Source organism: Trichechus manatus, unplaced genomic scaffold (assembly GCF_000243295.1).
Source record: "Trichechus manatus latirostris isolate Lorelei unplaced genomic scaffold, TriManLat1.0 scaffold00080, whole genome shotgun sequence".
NCBI classification, from domain to species: domain Eukaryota; kingdom Metazoa; phylum Chordata; class Mammalia; order Sirenia; family Trichechidae; genus Trichechus; species Trichechus manatus.
Window position 1 is genome coordinate 1,274,922 of NW_004444016.1, and position 19,856 is coordinate 1,294,777.

Genomic DNA, 19,856 nt, shown 5'->3' on the forward strand with positions numbered 1-19,856 from the left:
TACAGCCACCGTCAGGCCAGGCGACCACAGCTCCACCCTCCAGCACTCAGGCCACGGTCCTCAGAGCTCCTCTCTTCCTCCCATGTCCAGTCTGCCAGCAAGTCCTGTTGGCTCTCCTTTACACATGTCCAGAGTCCACCACTTCTTAAGCCTCCACAGCCACCCTCCTGTCCATGCCACCCCCCCCCCCACCTGGACTAGTGTAACACTCTCCTAGCTCATCTCCTTGCTTCCGCCCCTGCCGAGCACAGAGGGTTCCTTCTAGTCCCTACAATCCCAAATCAGATCAAGTCACTCCTTGGATCAAAGCTCTCCCTGCCTCCCATCTCACACCAAATAAAAACACAGGACTCTCAGTCTCTAGATGGCCTACATTAATCTGCTCAGAGGGAGGGCCATGGCCCGAGACCCATCCTGACAAGGTAAGTACAGACACTGAAAGTAGTTAGAAATTTTCATAACCACCTGATATTGCTGCAGCATCCCAGCACTGATACATGGGTACTGGTCTGTGATTGCGTTTCAGAAGCCCTGCCTATCTAGCACCACTACTGGTACGCTCACCTCTCCGCCTCCCCCAGCTCTAGCCCACCTCAGGGTCTGTGCGCTGCTGTCCATCTGCCAGGAATACTCTTCCTAGATCTTCACACAGCTAACTCCTCCTCCACCTTCAATCCTTGCTCAGTGAACCTTGTACTAACCACCCCATTTAATATTAATATTGCAAACCACTCCCCTGCTCCTCAGACTTGTTTTTGTTTTTCTGCTTTCCAGAGCACATATCACCCACCACCACCACCCCTTGTCTGTCCGTCGTACTGTGGGAGCTTGTGTGTTGCTGTGATGCTGGAAGAAGCTATGCCATCGGTATTTCAAATACCCGCAGGGTCACCTATGGTGGACAGGTGTCAGCAGAGCTTCCAGGCTAAGACAGACTAGGAAGAATGGCTTGGCAATCTACTTCTGAAAATTAGCCAATGAAAGCCCTATGGATCGCAACAGAATATTGTCTCACATAATGCTGGAAGATGAGCCTCCTAGGTTGGAAGGTACTCAAAACGCACAGTCACCACAACAATGGACTTGACCATATCAACGACTGTGAAGGGTACAGGACCAGGCAATGTTTGGTTCTGTTGTCCTTGGGGTAGCTATGAGTCATAGCTTACTTGACGACAACTAACAACAATATCACCTAACATGCTGTATGCTTTATGATGTTTACTGTCTCCTTGCCTACGAATATGTGAGCTCCACAAGGCATGGGTCTGGGCTTGGTGCTTAGCACTGTGCCTGACACACAGGGGAACTCTATGAAGACCTGCTGAAGTGGGGAGGCCCCTGAAGCTGTGCCCCACAGGCAGGTATCAGCAAGCAGAAGGCTCTGAGAAGGTCAGGAGTGTTTTCGTGAGAATACGAGAATCAGAATAGACTGAGTAGTTGGGGGAGGTGAGGTCCACTAGGGGAGGGCTTTGTCTGCTACGTCAAAGGGTCCGATTGGACCCTGCAGGGACCCCTGGGACTCAAAGGGGGCTTTCTGAGACCTGGGACCAGAGCATCCTTTATAAAGATAACTCGGGGGGACAAATGGAAGGTGGACCGGAATGGGGAGGCTAACAGTAAAGACACCAATCAGAAGGCAGGCCTGAACTGAGGCCAGAGAACTAGAGATGCAGGGCAGAATGTGGGAGATTCAAAGGTTAGTCCCCCAGGTGCAGCTGGGGGGCAGAGAGGACAAATGTGGCACTCTGCGACAAGGGGAGTTCTCCTCGAGGCGACCATGGCCCCAGCCCAAGCTGCTGAGTGCAGCTGCCCACACGGTGCCCTGTGCTGAGCCCCGCCCCTTCCCAGCCCAGCCCCAGTCTGGACCCGTGCCCGCGGCCCTCCCCTGTGGGGCCTGGGCTCTAGGTGTGCCTGTCACAGATGTCCCCATAAATAGCCTGTGTTCCTCAAGACCATTTTCCCAGTGGTCACTGTCATTCTGACTTTACTGTGCTGGATTTCAAGCCAGTGGATTCAAGGCAACTCGGCCAGTGTGCACATATTAAGCACCTACTTTATACCCAACACTTAGTGAGGAGCTAAGAGAGAAGACAAAAGGAACGTGGGCCGGTGCCCCACCCTCAGCCAGCTCGCCATGTGGGAGAGTGTGAAGAATGGAGGACACATATACTCTACACGTCAAGGACAAAACTTGACACCAGGAAACACCTGCGTGCCCAAAACCCAGCTGAGGCAGAAGAGACCATCAAAGAAAATTATCCTTAACTCATACCACAGAGCTGAGGTAGAGGAGAAATCCTCATGGGCTTTTACCTGAAACAATTTGGCAAACTGTGTGCATGTGGGGCTGGGGTGAGGGGCAGGAGCAGGACGAGGGCCTGCTGACTCTGGGGAGTCTGCCTGGGCCACAGTGGAAGGACAGGCAGGTGAGTGAGGCCTGGTGAAGGCAGCCAGCTATAGGCCTGCCAGGCCCAATCTTAATATGCAAATTTCCAACACAGTAGATGCGGGAACACCAAACTAGCCACTGAAGACTCAAACAGACCCCAACCTGTCACTGAATGGGTAGGACACGGGAAAGATAAAGAACATGGAGTTCTGTGAATGCTGGGAACCTGCCAGAAATATCCCTGAGTATCTGGTGGGAAGACAGGGATGAACGCAGGTGCCTCTGGGTGGGCTTTCAACCACTCTTTGACCATTTACATTCTTTACAGTGCAAAGCTGATGCTTGTTACGTTCCCAAACGTCATTTTAAAATAAGTCAAAATTCTGTGTAAACTCTTAGGGTATGCAGGAAAACATCCCAAAGCTAAATATAGTGATCACACAAATACCCAAGTCAAACAAGCTGTAATATTAATGAAGCATGAATGAACAGCAACTGTTTCCAGGGCTGAGAGGCAGCGCCTTATCAGGGATGCACACAAAGCACTTCAGCAGAGCCCCTTCTGTAAAAGCAGAAGAGAGCTGAGCCCACTGGAGATGCCAGGCAGACCATACCAAGAGTATTTTCTAGTAGACAACAGTGAAAATCTGCTTCCAGTTTAACCTGAAGCAGCTGAAGACTCTGGCCAGGATACATTTTTAATTAATCAAAAGAAAAGACCCATTTTTAGTCACCCATTGAATTAGGTATACTCACACAACACAACCTAGAACTGCAGTACAGCTAACTCTCTGTCAACATGGTAATGGGGATTTTAGAAAGGACAGCCGATCACTGGGAAACAAGCCCATCTCACTTTATTCACAGCAAAGCATATATTACTGCAATAGGGACGATGGCCTCCAGTGAGGATGCACCGAGGACCATCTGCTTGTCTGGCATGTGAAATTTTAAGCCACACGTTTCTGGTTCAATAAGCCATGTGGTCTGACACACCACTGACACACTTGTCTGGGTAGACACAGAGCCCACCTCCAACTTCTCAGGGCGTGGAGACACCCCATGCCTTGCGCAAATAGCAATTCTTCTACTGCACCTACAGCAGAGCTTCTAGCAGGTGATGTGTGACGGTGAGAGGTGAGCATGGTCAGACCACAGGTCCTGGGAGACAGGAGAAGGAGTCCTGGGTCCGCTAGGCCCAGAAGGAGGCAGGGAGAGAGTTGGCTGTACTGGCCCGGCAAGCACACCCCAGCAGGCTGCACAGTATTTCTAGGAATGAGAAAAGCAAACCGCCATCCCACCTCGGGCTGCACGGTCACAAGTGAGGCAGGGCTGGGACCAGTCCCCATTTGGGTGGGCAGCCAGCCCCAGGTGTGGCAGGAAGGGATGGCGCTGGCTCAACGGCTGCAGCTCCTCACTCTGACCCAGCGGGGCACCTGCGTGGTGCTGGGGGCACAGCGAGGCCTCTGGCGCTGTGGGCAGGGACACACACACACATATACAGAGAAACACGCCATTAGAGGACCACAGCAGCCTCTGTAAGAGGGCACACACATAGGCAGGCCGCTCCAAGGCCTGCCGCCCCCATGGCCACTGGCGACACCCCAACTTGAACACACAGCTGGAGCTCGAGGCCTGAGGGAGCCAGAGTCCTCAGAGCAGGGACCAGAGGAGCCCAGTGGGAGATGTGACTAAAGGCACAGGTCGGCGTGAGGATGAGGGCCCCACGCTCCTGCACCAGGAACGTTCCACACACTGGTTATGAAATGTGCTGGCACGTCAACTCCTTTGTATACTCTCGCTTTATGAGAATAATGAGTATGGAAGGCATCTGAAGAGAAGTGCTCTCCTCACCACACAGTGGGACGACTGCCTAAAGGAAGACTTTCCTGGGGTAGAGGGTGGGAGAAAGGCCCTTGAGAGAAATAAAGACAATTTCACTTCTCAAAGGGCAATCTTTGGTTCAACTTAATCCAGAGGGAGACTTCTGAAGATTAAATTTAAATTTTTTTTCAAGTGGTTTCACGAATGTCACAACCTTTGCTTAAACAGAGGAATTCAAATTGAGAAAAAAAAATGACATTAACTAGAAACAGGACAAGAAAATACAATCTACTCCAAGCTTGATGACCATTTAGAATTCCTAGGGGCAGGAAATCTGACTTCAATATGCAAATAGCCTATCTGACTCACTTCTCAAAATGCTGGTGATCATGGTGGAACATCAAATTGAAACCTGCCAAAGCAGGAAACATTAGTAAGTGGTCTGGTAGCAGAACCACTGTCAGTCAGCAAGGGTTGACAGGAGTTTGTCAAACTACAAACAACTTCCTTTAAAAACTCTTTTTTTTTCTTTTATGTTGACGTAGTATCACTGACTCCAAAAAGAAAGGGTGTAGGGATCTGCCCTTTAGTCCACCCAGGTGATACAATTTCAGCAGCTTCCTATCCGCAGGCAGCTAGTGCTGCTCATCCCCAGTGTGGGGGCTGGCTCTGTGAAGATGGAGGGGCACCCATTCCTGAGATCACTCTCAGCCAATGGCCATGATGTTCAATGTGGCTTACAGAAACCAGCTCCGTCAGCCCCTGAACTCCACTTCTGCTCCCTGAAATCTCTTCTGAATGCTGCAGAGTCAGGCAAAAACCCAAAGAAGCCCTACATGCAAAAATAGAACAGACAGCCCACTCAATACAGACCCAGCCGTGCATCCACATCATGAAGAGATCCTGTGTGCATTTTTAAAAAGGGGGCCTTGAGCACTCTAAAAATCTGTAGAGGTTTTGGGCTTTTCTCATTTTACGTTAGACAGAGATGCTTGCTCTTCACGCTTTGTGCTACTGAAGTAGAATAATACACTGAGGCATTCAGGAGACCTGCAGCTCAGTCATCAGAAACACATTTAATATAACATTAAAGAAACAAGATCATCAAGAAAGAGGAGTCATTTCTTCCTAACTACCAAACATAGTCAATCCCCAATGCCTGTGCAGCAAGATAACCCCTCTGCTCTAGATCCCTCCTCGGACTCCTCTAGATCACCCCTCTTTGCCCACCTTCCTCCTGAGGGTGCAAGCCCCTGCCTACATGTACAGAAACAGAACTACCAAGAAGCCCAGGACCTCTGGTACTACCCAGCGAGCCCAGTCAATGGACTGAAGGACCCTTCATTGCCATAACTCCACCCAGACCAAGGGGTGTGTTGTCTGGGTCCTAGAAGCTCTGCACTGGCTATCGCCCTCAGCCTAGAGCACCTGGCCACCTGTGGCCCGGCACAGCTGTGTCTCACACAGCGAGAGCTCGGGCAAGGGGTGGAGGCTCCACGAGTACTCACAGCCATGGTAGGAAGCTGGCGAGCCCCCAGCCTTGCCATACTCCTGCTCGGAGTAGCTGGTGGAGAGGTTGGGCTGGCTGGAGCCACGGCCGAAGGTGATCTGGTTGCTGCCCATGCCCGTGGCAACCTGGGCCATGCGCTCTTTGGTTTTGAGGGCCTGGGCCCTCTCAGCCTTCAGTCGCTCCTCATCTTTGAGGAGGGCCACCAGCTGCTTAGACTTCTCGCGCACATTGACGCCCTGGTCCTTGCCATCACGGTCGATGTACTGGAAGTCCTTCAGGGTCTGGATGGCAAAGATGTTCTCACGGCACTGCTGGGCCACCCGCTCAGAGCCTGTCTTGATGAGGTAGTCCAGCAGCGTGAGTGCCTTGTACACGTGCCGCCAGTTCTTGCCATGGTCATTGAGTCGCTTCCACACCATGCTCATGATCTCTGAGAAGGCCACCACATTGTAGGTCAGATCTGCGATCTCTGTCATCAGGGAGCTGGACGGACCCCACGGGTCATTGGAGGTAGCTTCCCGGACTTTTATTTCAGCTTCTGAGTAATTATTCACAATGTTCTTCATCTGCCGTCTGATAGACGAAGTCGTCATTTTTATTTTCTTTGTTCCAAATTTAAAGACTTTTAAAGTGAAAAACTTTCCTGTTCTCAGTAAGCTCACGCCCTATGAAGGGTCAGTTTCCGTAACCAACCTGGAGTTAGATCCCTGAACAATAATTTCCTCCGCTGGAGCCTTGGCCTTGGGAAGCCATGACCTACAGAAAGAAAGAAAGAAAACACTCCACTGTGACCTGAGTCCCCCACAGTGGGAAGACGTGGGCTCAGACATGTTTGCAGGCCTCAGGTTTTGGGGTATGAAAGAGAAGCCGTCTTTCTTTCAAAACTAAGATAAATATTATAAGTTAATAATGAATAAACTTTAAACTCAAATTTACTTCTTTTTGGAAGAAAAGAAGTAAACATCATGACTATTGTTCTGTTTTCAAAACACTTCTACTGGAACCTGTCGACTCGACAGCAACAGGTTTGGGTTTTTTTTTCCCTACTGGAATGACCATTTTGCGTGCCGTACTTTCACTGCCTGGCAAAAGAATCAGAATATTGGGGGAAGTCAATCCTGACAGATTTTAAATTACACATACGGCAAGAAAGCCCCTCACTTCAGGTATATCTTAACCCAAAATACCTGTCTATACCTTTAAACTTATTTAACATCTTGGCTTTGGATTTTTCCTTGAGCACCACTCTTCTCCTGACCTTCCCTGCTTAAGGATTTATAAAGATTCATGACTGATTTCCTACAGCAAGGCTGAAGACCTCCATCTGGCTTCCAAAAGCCTCCAACATCTGACCCAAGCTAATACAATCTTAAAAATATTCGGTTCTAGTCCGACTCCCTCATTCACAGAGGAGAAAATTGAGACTCAAGATTACATGCTAACTAGTCTACCCAGCCCTACACTCCAAACACATCCATTCTCTCTCTTCTTTTGATGAGAAACATTTACTGAGCTAAAGTTAGGTCCACGTCCCCAACTGCTTCACAAGTTTGGGGACCCCCACCTGTGTTGCTCACTGAGCAGGACGCAGCACCCAGCACTATGCCTGGCACAGGGAGACAGGCATTGCTGAACAGATGGATGAAACAGGTAACAATGTCCTTGCTTTCAAGATGGCTGCAGTCTAGTGGGGGATGGAGGTGAGCAAAGGGGGATCTGGGGGCACAAAGGCAGAACAACCAACTCAGTCTTTGGGGCTGCAAAGGGGGTGTAGGAAGGATTTTCTGCCAGAAATAACACTCAGTAGGCTCTTCAGAGCTGAATAAAACTGATTACGGGAAAGGGACAGAGAGCAAGAAAGAAGTGGTTATGCAGATGATTCCTCTTTGAAAAAATAAGGAAACTGTTGTATTTCTATACAATAGAAATGAACAATCTGAAAAGGAAATTAAGAAAATAATTCCAGAAAGGTAAGAAGATTGCAGCTTAGACAGATGCACTTTAACGTCCCCCCAAAACAAAGACTTGAGAAACCAAGTGGAACAGATACAAACAATGACCCTGGATCCCTGAACATCACAGGGAAGGCTGAAGAACTGGAGTGAGCAATGACTGGAAAGAGAATGAAATCAATAAGAATGCAGAGATTCTCAGAGAGTCCCTGCCCAACTGGCTGGCTCAACACTGCATGGCCATCTTGAGATGGCAGCAAACAATATCCCTAGGTAAGGAGTCCAGGGAGGCAGCTTCACAGAAAAAACAGCTAGAGACAGAGATACTGAGTGAACAAACCTAGAGAGAAACGAGGCAGGGAGGTTGTGTGCCGGGACCAAACTAGCTCAAGAAAGAGACAGGAGAGAGTCCCACAGCTTTGAAACTAGGGAAACACACGGAAGTACCACTGGAGCAAAATGGGGTAAAATCATTGGAGCCTCAGGACAGGGGACTGTTAAGACAGGGAGTGCAGCTCTGTGGAGGGAAGAGGGAAGATGCAGGAAAGTGGGAGAGAGCTTCAGAGTCCCTGGAAAACACAGAGAAGGGAGGGATCTAGAAACTAGTGACAGGACTTCCTATCAACAGTGGTGCATGACCATTGGGGCAGGAGACATTCATTGAACAGTTAAATAGCAGGGTAATGATCAGAACTTTCCCCCTTGACCAGCCCCATGCCAATCCCCCTACCCCTTGGGTTTGAGTAGCCCCCACTCCGACTGCCCACACAGCAAGGTACCCTCAGCAACTTGCCCAACGCTCCACACACCCACTGCTCCCCCGACCCAGCTGGCACAGAGACGAGCCCTAGAGACATGTGCACAGCTCCTGCCACCAGGCAGCAAAGCAAGGAGCCCAGAGACAGGCACACCACTCCCCGCCCTGCCACCCATGCTATTAGGCACCCATAGACACATCCGCAACTCCCACCACCCAGCCCAGCCCACTCAGGGAGAAGCCTGGTGATGCGCCCACTGCTCCCCCTACACATCCCAGCCCATGCAGCAAGAAGCCAAGAGACACACTCATCACTCCCTCCAGCCTGGCCTGCAGGGTGAAGAACCCTGGAGAGCTGCCAACCACTCCTCTTGCCCGGCCCAAGCCCACTGTGCACCCCACCTGGCCTGTGAAGCAAGGCACCCCCAGCGACCTACCCACCGCACACCCCTCCCATAAAACCTGTTGCCACCAAGTCTATTCTGACTCATAGCGACCCTACAGGACAGAGCAGAACAGCCCCACAGGGTTTCCAAGGAGCAGCTGGTGGATTCAAACTGCTGACCTTTTGGTTAGCGGCCAAGCTCTTAACCACTGCACCACCAGGGCTCCACCACGTGCCCCTCCCACACTCTACCTATTTCCTCAGTCCATCTGAACATGTGCAGAGACCCTCAGCACTCCCCCCACCACTAAGACACCAATCCATAACTAAGCAGAGGGCCTCCCTCACCCAGTAGAGGTGTACTGCATCCCTGGGTTGACCCGTCCTGCTCTCCAGAAGCCGCACTAACAGCACAGGCCAGTGTAGAAGGACCATACGGCCCCCTAAGAGCTGTGGTGGGATCCTGACCACCAGACACCTGGAGCCCCACAATGGGGAAGGGTCCTGCTCGCACACCTTCACACAAATCTACAAGGGAAGACATACGTGCCCAGTGACAGAAGACTCCCGTGTGTATGTGACTATATACCCACCAGTGAGAGAGAATCACTTCTAACTGGCAGCATTGTAGTCATACACAAAACAATACTACAAAGAAATATCAATTAAAACAATCCAAAGAAAGACAAACAATATAAACAGAAAAGGAAAAAGCTAAGCTCTAGATATATCAAAAGCAAAACGAGACAAGCATACAATCAATAAAGAAATATATAAACAAATAAAATAGAACCCTAATGAAATACAATAGAAACCTGGTGACATGCCCACTGCTCCCCCTACACAGCCCAGCCCATGCAGCAAGGAGCCCAGAGACACATTCATCACTCCCTCCAGCCTGGCCTGCAGGGTGAAAAACCCTGGAGAGCTGCCAACCACTCCTCTTGCCTGGCCCAAGCCCACTGTGCACCCCACCTGGCCTGCGAAGCAAGGCACCCCCAGCAACCTGTCCACCATATGAAGAAGCAGGATAAGGTTAAAGTAAATGAGCAAAATAAAAGGATGAAAAATCATTCTGAGGAAGAACCGATAACAGAACTATCTGACAAGGAATTCAAAAGACTAATATTTAGGCTCCTCAAAGAGATACACGCACACACACACACACACACACACAGAAAAAATCTAGAAGAATTCAGGAAAACAATACAAGAACAAAATGACAAACACAACAGAAAAACAGAAACCAGACAAAAACAACAACTATAAATTCAGAGGCTTTGCAATAAAATATCAGAAATAAACAACTCAATGGAAGGCCACAGAAGCAGAACTGAATCACTGGAAGAAAGAATCAGTGAAACAGAGGACAAATCCCTCAATCCTAATTTGAGGAACAATCAGAAAAAAGACTAAAGAAAAATGAAGAAAGCCTAAGGGTTATATGGGACCCATCAACAGGAGGACAGTATACACATATTACGAATCCCAGAAAGGTAAGAGAGAAAAAAAGAGTACAGAGAGAATTTTTGAAGATATAATGGCAGAGAAATTCCCAAATATCATGAAAGATGAGAAGATTTACATCCAAGTTCAACGAACTCCATACATGATAGACCGCAAGAGAAATTCACCAAGACGTATCATAATCACCTTCCAGAACCAAAGACAAAGAAAGAATTTTGAAAGCAGCTCATAAAAAGTGAAATATCACCTACAAAGGGGCATCAATAAGACTAAGTGCTGATTTCTCATCAGAAACCATGCAGACAAGAAGGCAATGGGATGACATATACCAAGCCCTGAAAGAAAAGAACTGCCAACCAAGAATCATATATCCAGCAAAACTGTCTTTCTAAAATGAGAGCAAAATTAGAAAAATACCAGACAAGCAGAAATTAAGGGAATTTGTAACCCACAACAGCCCTACAAAAAATATTAAAAGGAGAACTTCAGTAGCAAACCAACGACATCAGACAACAATCTGAGATAAAAATATCTGAAGCAACACACAGATACTAAGCCAGATAAAGACTTCACAAAAGCAAAATAAAGCTACAAAATTGATTACAGGGAACCAGAGATATAAAATTATAATCGACAACAACTTGAAAACAAAAGGAGGAATGAATGGTGTAGTTACATATCTTCCATATGGAGAGGAATTCAAGGCGATTTCAAGTATAACAGACTGTTTTAACCACAAAGAAAATTAATAAATCTACTCACCAAAAGAAAAACGAAAAAAAAACCCAGTAAACACAACAATAATAATAAATGAAAGGAAAAGAAAATCTATATACAAAAAGAACTCAGCACAGGAAGTAAAGAACAAAGAAACCATTAACACCACAAAAAAAGTATAATAAAACGGCAGCAGTAAATTCTTACCTATCAATAATCAGACTGAACGTAAATGAATTAAATAGACCAGTCAAGGCAGAAAGTGGCAGAACGGATTTAAAAAAAAAAAAAGACCCATCAATATGCTACATACAAGATACACATCTTAGACCCAAGGCATGAATGGGTGAAAAATCAAAGGATGGGGGAAAATATACCAAGCAAGCAGTAACAAAAAGAGAGCAGGAATGGCAATATTAATATCTGACAAAATAGATTTTAAGTCAAAATCCATCATAAGAGACAAAGAAGGACATTATGCGATGATTAAAGGGTCAATTCACCAAAAAAAATGACAATTATAAATATTTATGCACCCAATGCCCAAGCTCCAAAATTTATAGAAGAAACTGTAACAGAATGAAAGACAGAAATAGATCTACAATAATAGTACAAGATTTTAACATAGAACCTCTGGTGATGTACAGAACAACGAGAAAGAAAACCAATGAAGATACAGAAGATCTAAACAACACTATTAACCAACTGGACCTCACATCTATGGAACACACCACCCAACAACAGCACAATACACATTCTTCCCCAACGCACATGGAACGTTCTCCAGGATAGACCATATTTTAGGCCACAAATCATCAACAAATTTAAAAAGACTGAAATTATACGAAGCATCTTCTCTGACTATAACAGTATGAAACTAGATATCAATAACAGGAAGAACAAGGAAAATAAATACACGGAAACTAACACACTACTTAAAAAAAAAACTATTGAGTCATAGAAGAAATCACAAGTGAAATTAAAAATACTTAGAATCAAACAAGAACGATAACACAACATACCAAAACCTTTGAGATGCAGCAAAAGCAGTGCTCAGAGAAAAATTTATAGCAATAAACGGATAAATCAAAAAAGAAGGTCCAAAATTAATAACTTAACTTGACAACTTAAATAAAAATGGAAGTGAAAAGACCAAAGCTACCATAAGAAAGGAAATAATAAAGATCACTGCAGAAATAAATGAAATAGAAAACAGAAACAACCAACAAGATAGACATTGGTTCTTCGACAGGATCAATAAAATTGACTAACTACTGGCCAAATTGAAAAAAGAAAATGAGAGGATGCAAATAGCCAAAATAGGAAATGAAATTGGAGACATTACAACAGACCCAACTGAGAAAAAGAAAGAGCATAACAAAATACTATGAAAAATTGTACTCTTTAACATATATGAAAACCTAGAAGAAATGGACAAATTTCTAGAAATACACTACCTACCTAAACTAACACAAATAGAAAATCTCAACAGACCCATAACAAAAGAACAGATTGAATATGTCATTAAAAAAAAAAAAAAACCCCCCAACCAAAAAAAAAAAAAAAAATCCCTGGCCCAGATGTATTCACTGAGGAATTTTACCAAATATTCAGAGAAGGGATGACCTCAATTCTACTCAAACTATTCCAAAAGAAGAGGAAGGAAAGCTCCCTCACTCACTCTATGAAGCCAGCATCACCCTAATACCAAAGCCAGGTAAAGACATCACAAAAAAAGAAAATTACAGGCCAATATCCCTCATGAATATAGAAGCAAAAATTCTCAACAAAATTCTAGTGAACAGAATTCAACAACACATTAAGCAATTCATACATCATGTTCTGGTGAAATTCACTCCAGGAATGCAAGAGTGGTTCAACATTAAAAAATCAATAAATTAATTCACCACATAAAACAAAAGGAAAAGAATCACATGATCATCTCAATTGATGTAGAAATGGCATTTGATAAAATCCAACACCCTTTCCTGATAAAAACTCTCAGCAAAATAGGAATAGAAAAGAAAATCCTCAACACAATTAAAGGCATATATGCAAAACCAATAGCCAAAATTATTCCCAGTGAATAAAGACTGAGAGCCTTCCCCTTGAGAATGGGAATGAGACAAGGATGCTCACCATCACAACTCTTATTCAATATTGTATACTGGAAGTCCTAGCCAGAGCAATAAGGGAAGAAAGGGAAATAAAGGTATCCAAATTGAAAAGGAAAAAGTATAAAACTGTCTCTATTTACAGATGACATGATCTTATACACAGAAAACCCTAAAGATTCCACAAGAGAACTGCTGGATCTAACAGAAGAGTTCAGCAACGTTGTAGGGTACAAGATCAACACACAAAAATCAATTGGGTTCCTTTATACTAAAAAGGAAACTCCAAAAATGAAACCAAGAAAACAACAGTCTCCAAAAGGATACAATACCTAGGAATAAACCTAATCAGGGATATAAAATACCTATACAGTGAAAACTATAAACACTACTGCAAGAAACTGAAAGAGATTTTCATAAATGGAAGAACATTCCATCCTCATGGATTAGAAGACTTAACATTGTAAAAATGTTAATACTACCCAAAGCGATCTAAAGATATAATGCAATCCTGATCCAAATTCCAACAACATTCTTTACTGAAATGGAAAAACTAATCACCAACTTTATATGGAAAGGAAAGAGGCCCTGAATAGCTAGAGCCATACTGAAGCCTATACATACTATACGTACAAAACATCCCGGTAATGGATAGAATAGAGAACTCAGAAGTAAATCTATCCATCTATGGGCAGCTGATTGTTGACAAGGGTCAAAGTCCATTCAAACGGGAAGAAACAGTCTCTTTAACAAATGGTACTGGTGAAACTAGATATCCATGTGCAGAAAAATGAAACAGGATCAATACCTCACATCGTATATAAAAACTAACTCAAAATGGATCAAAGACCTACATGTTAAAGTTAAAACTATGAAGTTCCTGGAAGATAATATGAGAAAGTTAAGGGGGGACAGGGAAGACAGATTAATGGAAATGGAACAACCAAAATGGAAATGAGAATGCTGACACACTGTGAAAAATATAACAAATGTCACTGAACAATATGTACAGAAATTGCTAAATGGGAACCTACTTTGCTGTGTAAACTTTCACCAAAAACACAATTTAAAATATTGCAATAAATAAATAAATGAGTTAACTAGAAAAAAAGAAGAAGAAAATAATTCCACTTACAACAGCATCAAAAAGAATAAAACAGTTAAGAATACATTTAACCAAGGAGGCATAAGACTTGTACACTGAAAACTACAAAACATAACAGAAAGAGATGAAAGGCTACCTAAATAAATGTAAAGACATCTTGTGTTCATAAATTGGAGGACTTAATACTGTAAAGATGAGGGTACTACCCAAAGTGATCTAAAGAATTAATGCAGTATCTATATTATGGATTGAATTATGTCCCCCAAATACATATGTCATAAATCCTAACCCCTATCCCTGTGGTTATAATCCCATTTAGGAATGGGCTGTCTTTGTTGTATTAATGGGGCAGGATTAGTGTAAGGTGTATCTTGGGTCAATCTCTTTTGAGATATAAAACAGACAAAACAAGCAAGAAGAGCAGAGATGGAGTAAAAACATATGCCAAAACACATAGAGATCTCGAAGGAACAAGGAAGCAGAAGCTAAAGAGACAAGGACCTTCCTCAAGAGCCAAGAGAGAGAGAAAGCCATCCCCTCGAGCCAGCATTCTGCATTCAGACTTCTGCCCTCCTAAACTGTGAGAAAGCAAATTTCTGTTTTGCAGAAATGAAAAGACCCTTCATAAAATCTATACGGTATTTCAAGGGACCAAGGATAGCCAAAACAATCTTGAAAAACAAGAACGAAGTTGGAGGACTCACAACTTCTGAATTCAAAATTTACTACACAGTTACAGTAATCAAAACAGTGTGGTACTAACATAAGGATAAGTATATAGATCTGTAGAATACAATTGAGAATCCAGAAATAAACTCTCACATATATTGTCGATTGATTTTCTACAACGGTAGCAAACCCATTCAATGGGAAAAGACTAGTCTCCTCAACAAATGTGCTGGGACAACTGGATCTTCAGATGCAAAAGAATGAAGTTGGACACCTACTTCACACCATCAAAAAGACCAACTCAAGAGGGCGGGGCAAAGGTGGCTGAGTAGTCAGATGCTTCCGGTGAGCCCTCTTGCAACAAAGACCCAAAAAAACAAGTGAATCAATTATATAGGACAATCTAGGAGCCCTGAACAGCAAACGCAAAGTTGAGGAATCAGACTGAGGGGCAGGAGGAGGGAGATACGGTTTAGAAGCAGCAAGGAGTTGCCAGACCCGACCCGGCGGGGGCCAGAGACCTTCAGGCCAGATCAGTTCATGGTGTGCGACAAGGCAAACAACGGTGCTTGGAGGAGTTTTCCACATTGGGAAAGACCCAGCAACAGAGACTCTGCTCTGGCATCCAGAACCAGTGAGAAGCAGCACTCGATCGGCAAAAGATAAGTACTTCCATCTAGCCTACCATACGGATAAAAAACACCCCTCTGGGAAAAACATCTCTCCCATTTACCTCCCCGCTAGCTGCTCTGCACTGAGTCCGGGACAGCTTCAGTGGTTGCCGAGTCCTGGGGGCCGGAAGTAGGACCCGTCATGCGCCCTGAGCCATTCTCCCGGCCTTGGAAACAGAATAAATCTACAAACTGGATTAAAAATAATCTGCCGGCTCCCCAAAGCCAGGAACTCAGGGTAGGCACAGCTCCTTTGCCTAGGCACAGGCATAAGGGGTCCACAGACTTTGTGTGCCTTTTCCCCCACGGAGATTTGTGTGGGCTCATTTCAGCAGCACAGGCCCTCATTACCACAGTACAACAAGGAATATACCTGAAGTCTAACTTCAAAGGTTTCACTTGAGAAGTGGCAGGTTCATGCCATTTGACACTGCTCTGCCCATTAAGCAGGGTCGTCACCTACAAACACCAGGGGCCTGAGGACTGGTGGCTCCACACACACCACCTGGTCAACAACGACAGGGGTCCAAGAATAAGTGGTACCCCCCAGACTTTACAGCCAACAGCACTGGGTGCTCATAGTCAGGCTGCAAAAGCCACCTACTTACGCGCTCTAGGAAACATGGACATGCTTTCCTCCTAGACACTTTAAGGCGGCCACTGGCACCCTGCACCCCTTGCTGCAGATGGATGCCTGTGCCTACACCAATCACCCATGCCTGTCTAGGACTGTAGGTGACAGCCTGCACCACACACTTGGTGGCCAACTACTTGAACACCTGAGCTGAATCTATACAGGAGGAGTGAGCAGACTCCTGGGCTCACATACTTAATGGCAGGTCTAGCCACCTGGCGGCAGGACACTGCAGCTTCAGGGGTGTCGGTGATCAGGCTGGCTCACACGAGCAGCCTATTTGTCACATCAAAACAAAACAAGAAGCTAAGACACAGTAAGCAAACATAAAATAAAATAAATATAATAACTCACTGATGGTTCAGAGACAACAGTCGGTATCAAATCACAGAAAGAGGCAGACCATGATGGTTTCAGAAAGCTCCTAAAATAAAGAATCTAGAAATTTCCAGAGGGGGAGAATTCCTTGGAATTACCAGAGTTCAGAATACAAAAGATTAATATACAGAACCCTTCAAGAGAACAGGAAGGAAATGAGGAAAAATGCATACCAATCAACAGAGGAACATAAGAAGATGAGAGAAGACCATAATGACAAATTTAACAGGCTGCAAGAATCCACAGAGATACAGCAATCAGAAATCGAGACGATTAACAACAAAATTTCAATATTAGACAACTGAAAGTCACAGGAGAAAAAGTGAGGCAATGGAAGTCAGAATTAGTGAGACTGAAGATAAAGCATTTGAAACCAACTTATTTGAGAAAAAAATCAGATAAAAGGATCAAAAAAAATTAAAAAACCCTAAGAATTATGTGGGACTCTATCAAGAGGAATAACCTACGAGTGACTGGAGTACCAGAACGGGGAGGCGGGGTGGATAACAGAAAATATGGAGAGAATTGGTGAAGATTTGTTGGGAGAAAACTTCCCTGATATCGTGAAAGATGACAAGATGTCTATCCAAGATGCTCACCGAACCCCACATAGGTAGATCCCAAAAGAAAGTCACCAAGACATAATCAAACCAACAAAACGAAAGATAAAGAGAGAATATTAAGAGTGGCTAGGGATAAACAAAAAATCATCCACAAAGGAGAGTCAGTAAGAATAAGCTCGGACTATTCAGCAGAAACAATGCAGGCAAGAAGGCAATAGGATGAAATATATCAAGCTTTGAAGGAAAAAAATTGCCAGCCAAGAATTATATATCCAGCAAAACTGTCTCTCAAAAATGATGGTGAACTTAGGGCATTTCTAGATAAACAAAAGTTTAGGGAATTTGCAAAAACCAAACAAAAATTACAAGAAATACTAAAGGGAGTCCTCTGGTTAGAAAATCAGTAACATCAAGATAACAACCCAAGACTAGAACACAGGACAGAGCAACCAGATATCAACCCAGATAGGGAAGTCACAAAAATAAATCAAAGCTAAAACACTGAAAATAGGGAAACAGAGATGCCAATAAGTAAAAGATGACAACATTAAAACAAAATAGAGGGACTAAAAAATGTAAACATAGATTTTTCATAAGGAGAGGAAGTCAAGGAGATATAAAGAAATAAAAGACTGGCATAAACTTAGAAAAATAGGGGTAAATATTAACGCAACCACAAAGGAAACTAATAATCCAAATATCAAAATAAAAAACAATAAAAATATAATAAAGACCCAGCAAACACAAAATCAACAACACTGAAAAAGATGAAAAGAAAATACATAAAGAAAAATGACTCAGCACAGAAAATTAAGTGGAACAGTCAACAACACACAAAAAAAGACATCAAAATGACAGCACTAAACTCATACCTATCAATAATTACACCGACTGTAAATGAACTAAATGCACCAATAGAGAGACAGAGAGGGGCAGACTGGATTAAAAAAACACCATCCGTCTATATGCTGCCTACCAAAGACACACCTTAAAGACACAAACAAACTAAAACTCAAAGGATGGAAAGAAATATATCAAGCAAACAACACTAAAAAAACAGCAGGAGTGGCAATATTAATCTCTGACAAAATACACATTAAAGTAAAACCCACCACAAAGGATAAGGAAGGACACTATATAATGATTAAAAGGTCAACACACCAGGAGGACGTAACTATAATAAATATTTACACAGCCAATGACAGCGCTCCAAAATACATAACACAAACTCTAACAGCATTGAAAAGAGAGATAGACAGCTCCACAAAAGTAGTAGGAGACTTCAACCCACCACTTTCGGTGAAGGACAGAACATCCAGAAAGGAGCTCAACAAAGACATGAAAGACCTAAATGCTACAGTCAGCCAACCTGATCTCATAGACATATACCACACAATACTCCACCCAACAGCAACCAAGTATACTTTCTTTTCCAACACACATGGAATGTTCTCCAGAATAGACCACATATTAGGCCATAAAGCAAGCCTTAGCAAAATCCAAAGCATCAAAATATTACAAAGCATCCTTTCTGATCATAAAGCCATAAAGGTAGAAATCAGCAACAGAAAAAGCAAGGAAAAACAATCAAACACATGGAAACTGAACAACACCTTCCTCAAAAACCTACTAGGTTATAGAAGAAACAAACAACAGAAAAAAGAAATTCATAGAATTAAACGAGAATGAAAACGTATCCTACCAGAATCTCTGGGACACAGCAAAAGCAGTGCTCAGAGGTCAGTTTATAGCAATAAATGCATATCCAAAAAGAAGAAAGGGCCAAAATCAAAACATTAACCCTACAACTCGAACAAGCAGAAAGAGAGCAGCAAAAGAAGCCCTCAGGCGACGGAAGAAAGGGAATCATAAGAATCAGAGCAGAATTAAATGAAATAGAGAATTAAAAAAACAAAGAGTTAACAAGACCAAAACCTGGTTCTTTGAAAAGATCAAAAAAATTGATAAACCATTGGCCAAACTGACAAAAGAAAACCAGGAGAGGAAGCCAATAACCCATACAAAAAATGAGATACGTGATATCACAATAGACCCAACTGAAATTAAAAGAATCATAACAGAATACTATGAAAAACTACTCTAACAAATTCGAACACCTGGAGGAAATAGACAAATTTCTAGAAACTCATTACCTAACTAAACTAACACAAACAGAGGTAGAACAACTAAATAAACCAACAAAAGAAGAGATTGAAAAGGTAATTAAAAAACTCCCAACAAAAAAAAACCCTGGCGTGCAGAGTTTCGCCGGAGAATTCTACCAAACTGTCAGAGAAGAGTTAACACCACTACTACTAAAAGTATTTCAGAGCATAGAAAAGAATGGAATACTACCAAACTCATTCTATAAAGCGAGCATAACCCTGATACCAAAACCAGGGAAAGACACCACAAAAAAAATTACAGACCGATATCCCTTATGAACACTGATGCAAAAATCCTCAACAAAATTCTAGCCTACAGAATTCAACAACGTATCAAAACAAAATTCACCATGGTCAAGTGGGATTTATACCAGGTATGCAGGGATGCTTCAACATTAGAAAAACAATCAATGTAATCTATCACATTAATAAAACAAAAGACAAGAACCACATGATCTTATCAATTAATGCAGAAAAGGCATTTGACAAAGTCCAACACCCATTCATGATAAAAACTCTCAACAAAATAGGAATAGAAGGGAAACTCCTACGT

The 19,856-nt window shown here is 43.6% G+C and overlaps 1 protein-coding gene across 1 annotated transcript in view; it reads right to left on the minus strand.

Moving 5' to 3' along the window:
- EPN2 (epsin 2) overlaps window positions 1-19,856 on the minus strand; it is a 157,132-nt gene that overhangs the window by 72,225 nt on the left and 65,051 nt on the right. The window contains exons 3-4 of the mRNA XM_004380987.3: window positions 5,725-6,482; window positions 3,694-3,864 (exon numbers count right to left, since the gene is read on the minus strand). Of these exons, the coding sequence (XP_004381044.1) occupies window positions 3,694-3,864; window positions 5,725-6,319 (766 nt within the window). The 5' untranslated portion in view covers window positions 6,320-6,482. The remainder of the gene's footprint in view (window positions 1-3,693; window positions 3,865-5,724; window positions 6,483-19,856) is intronic.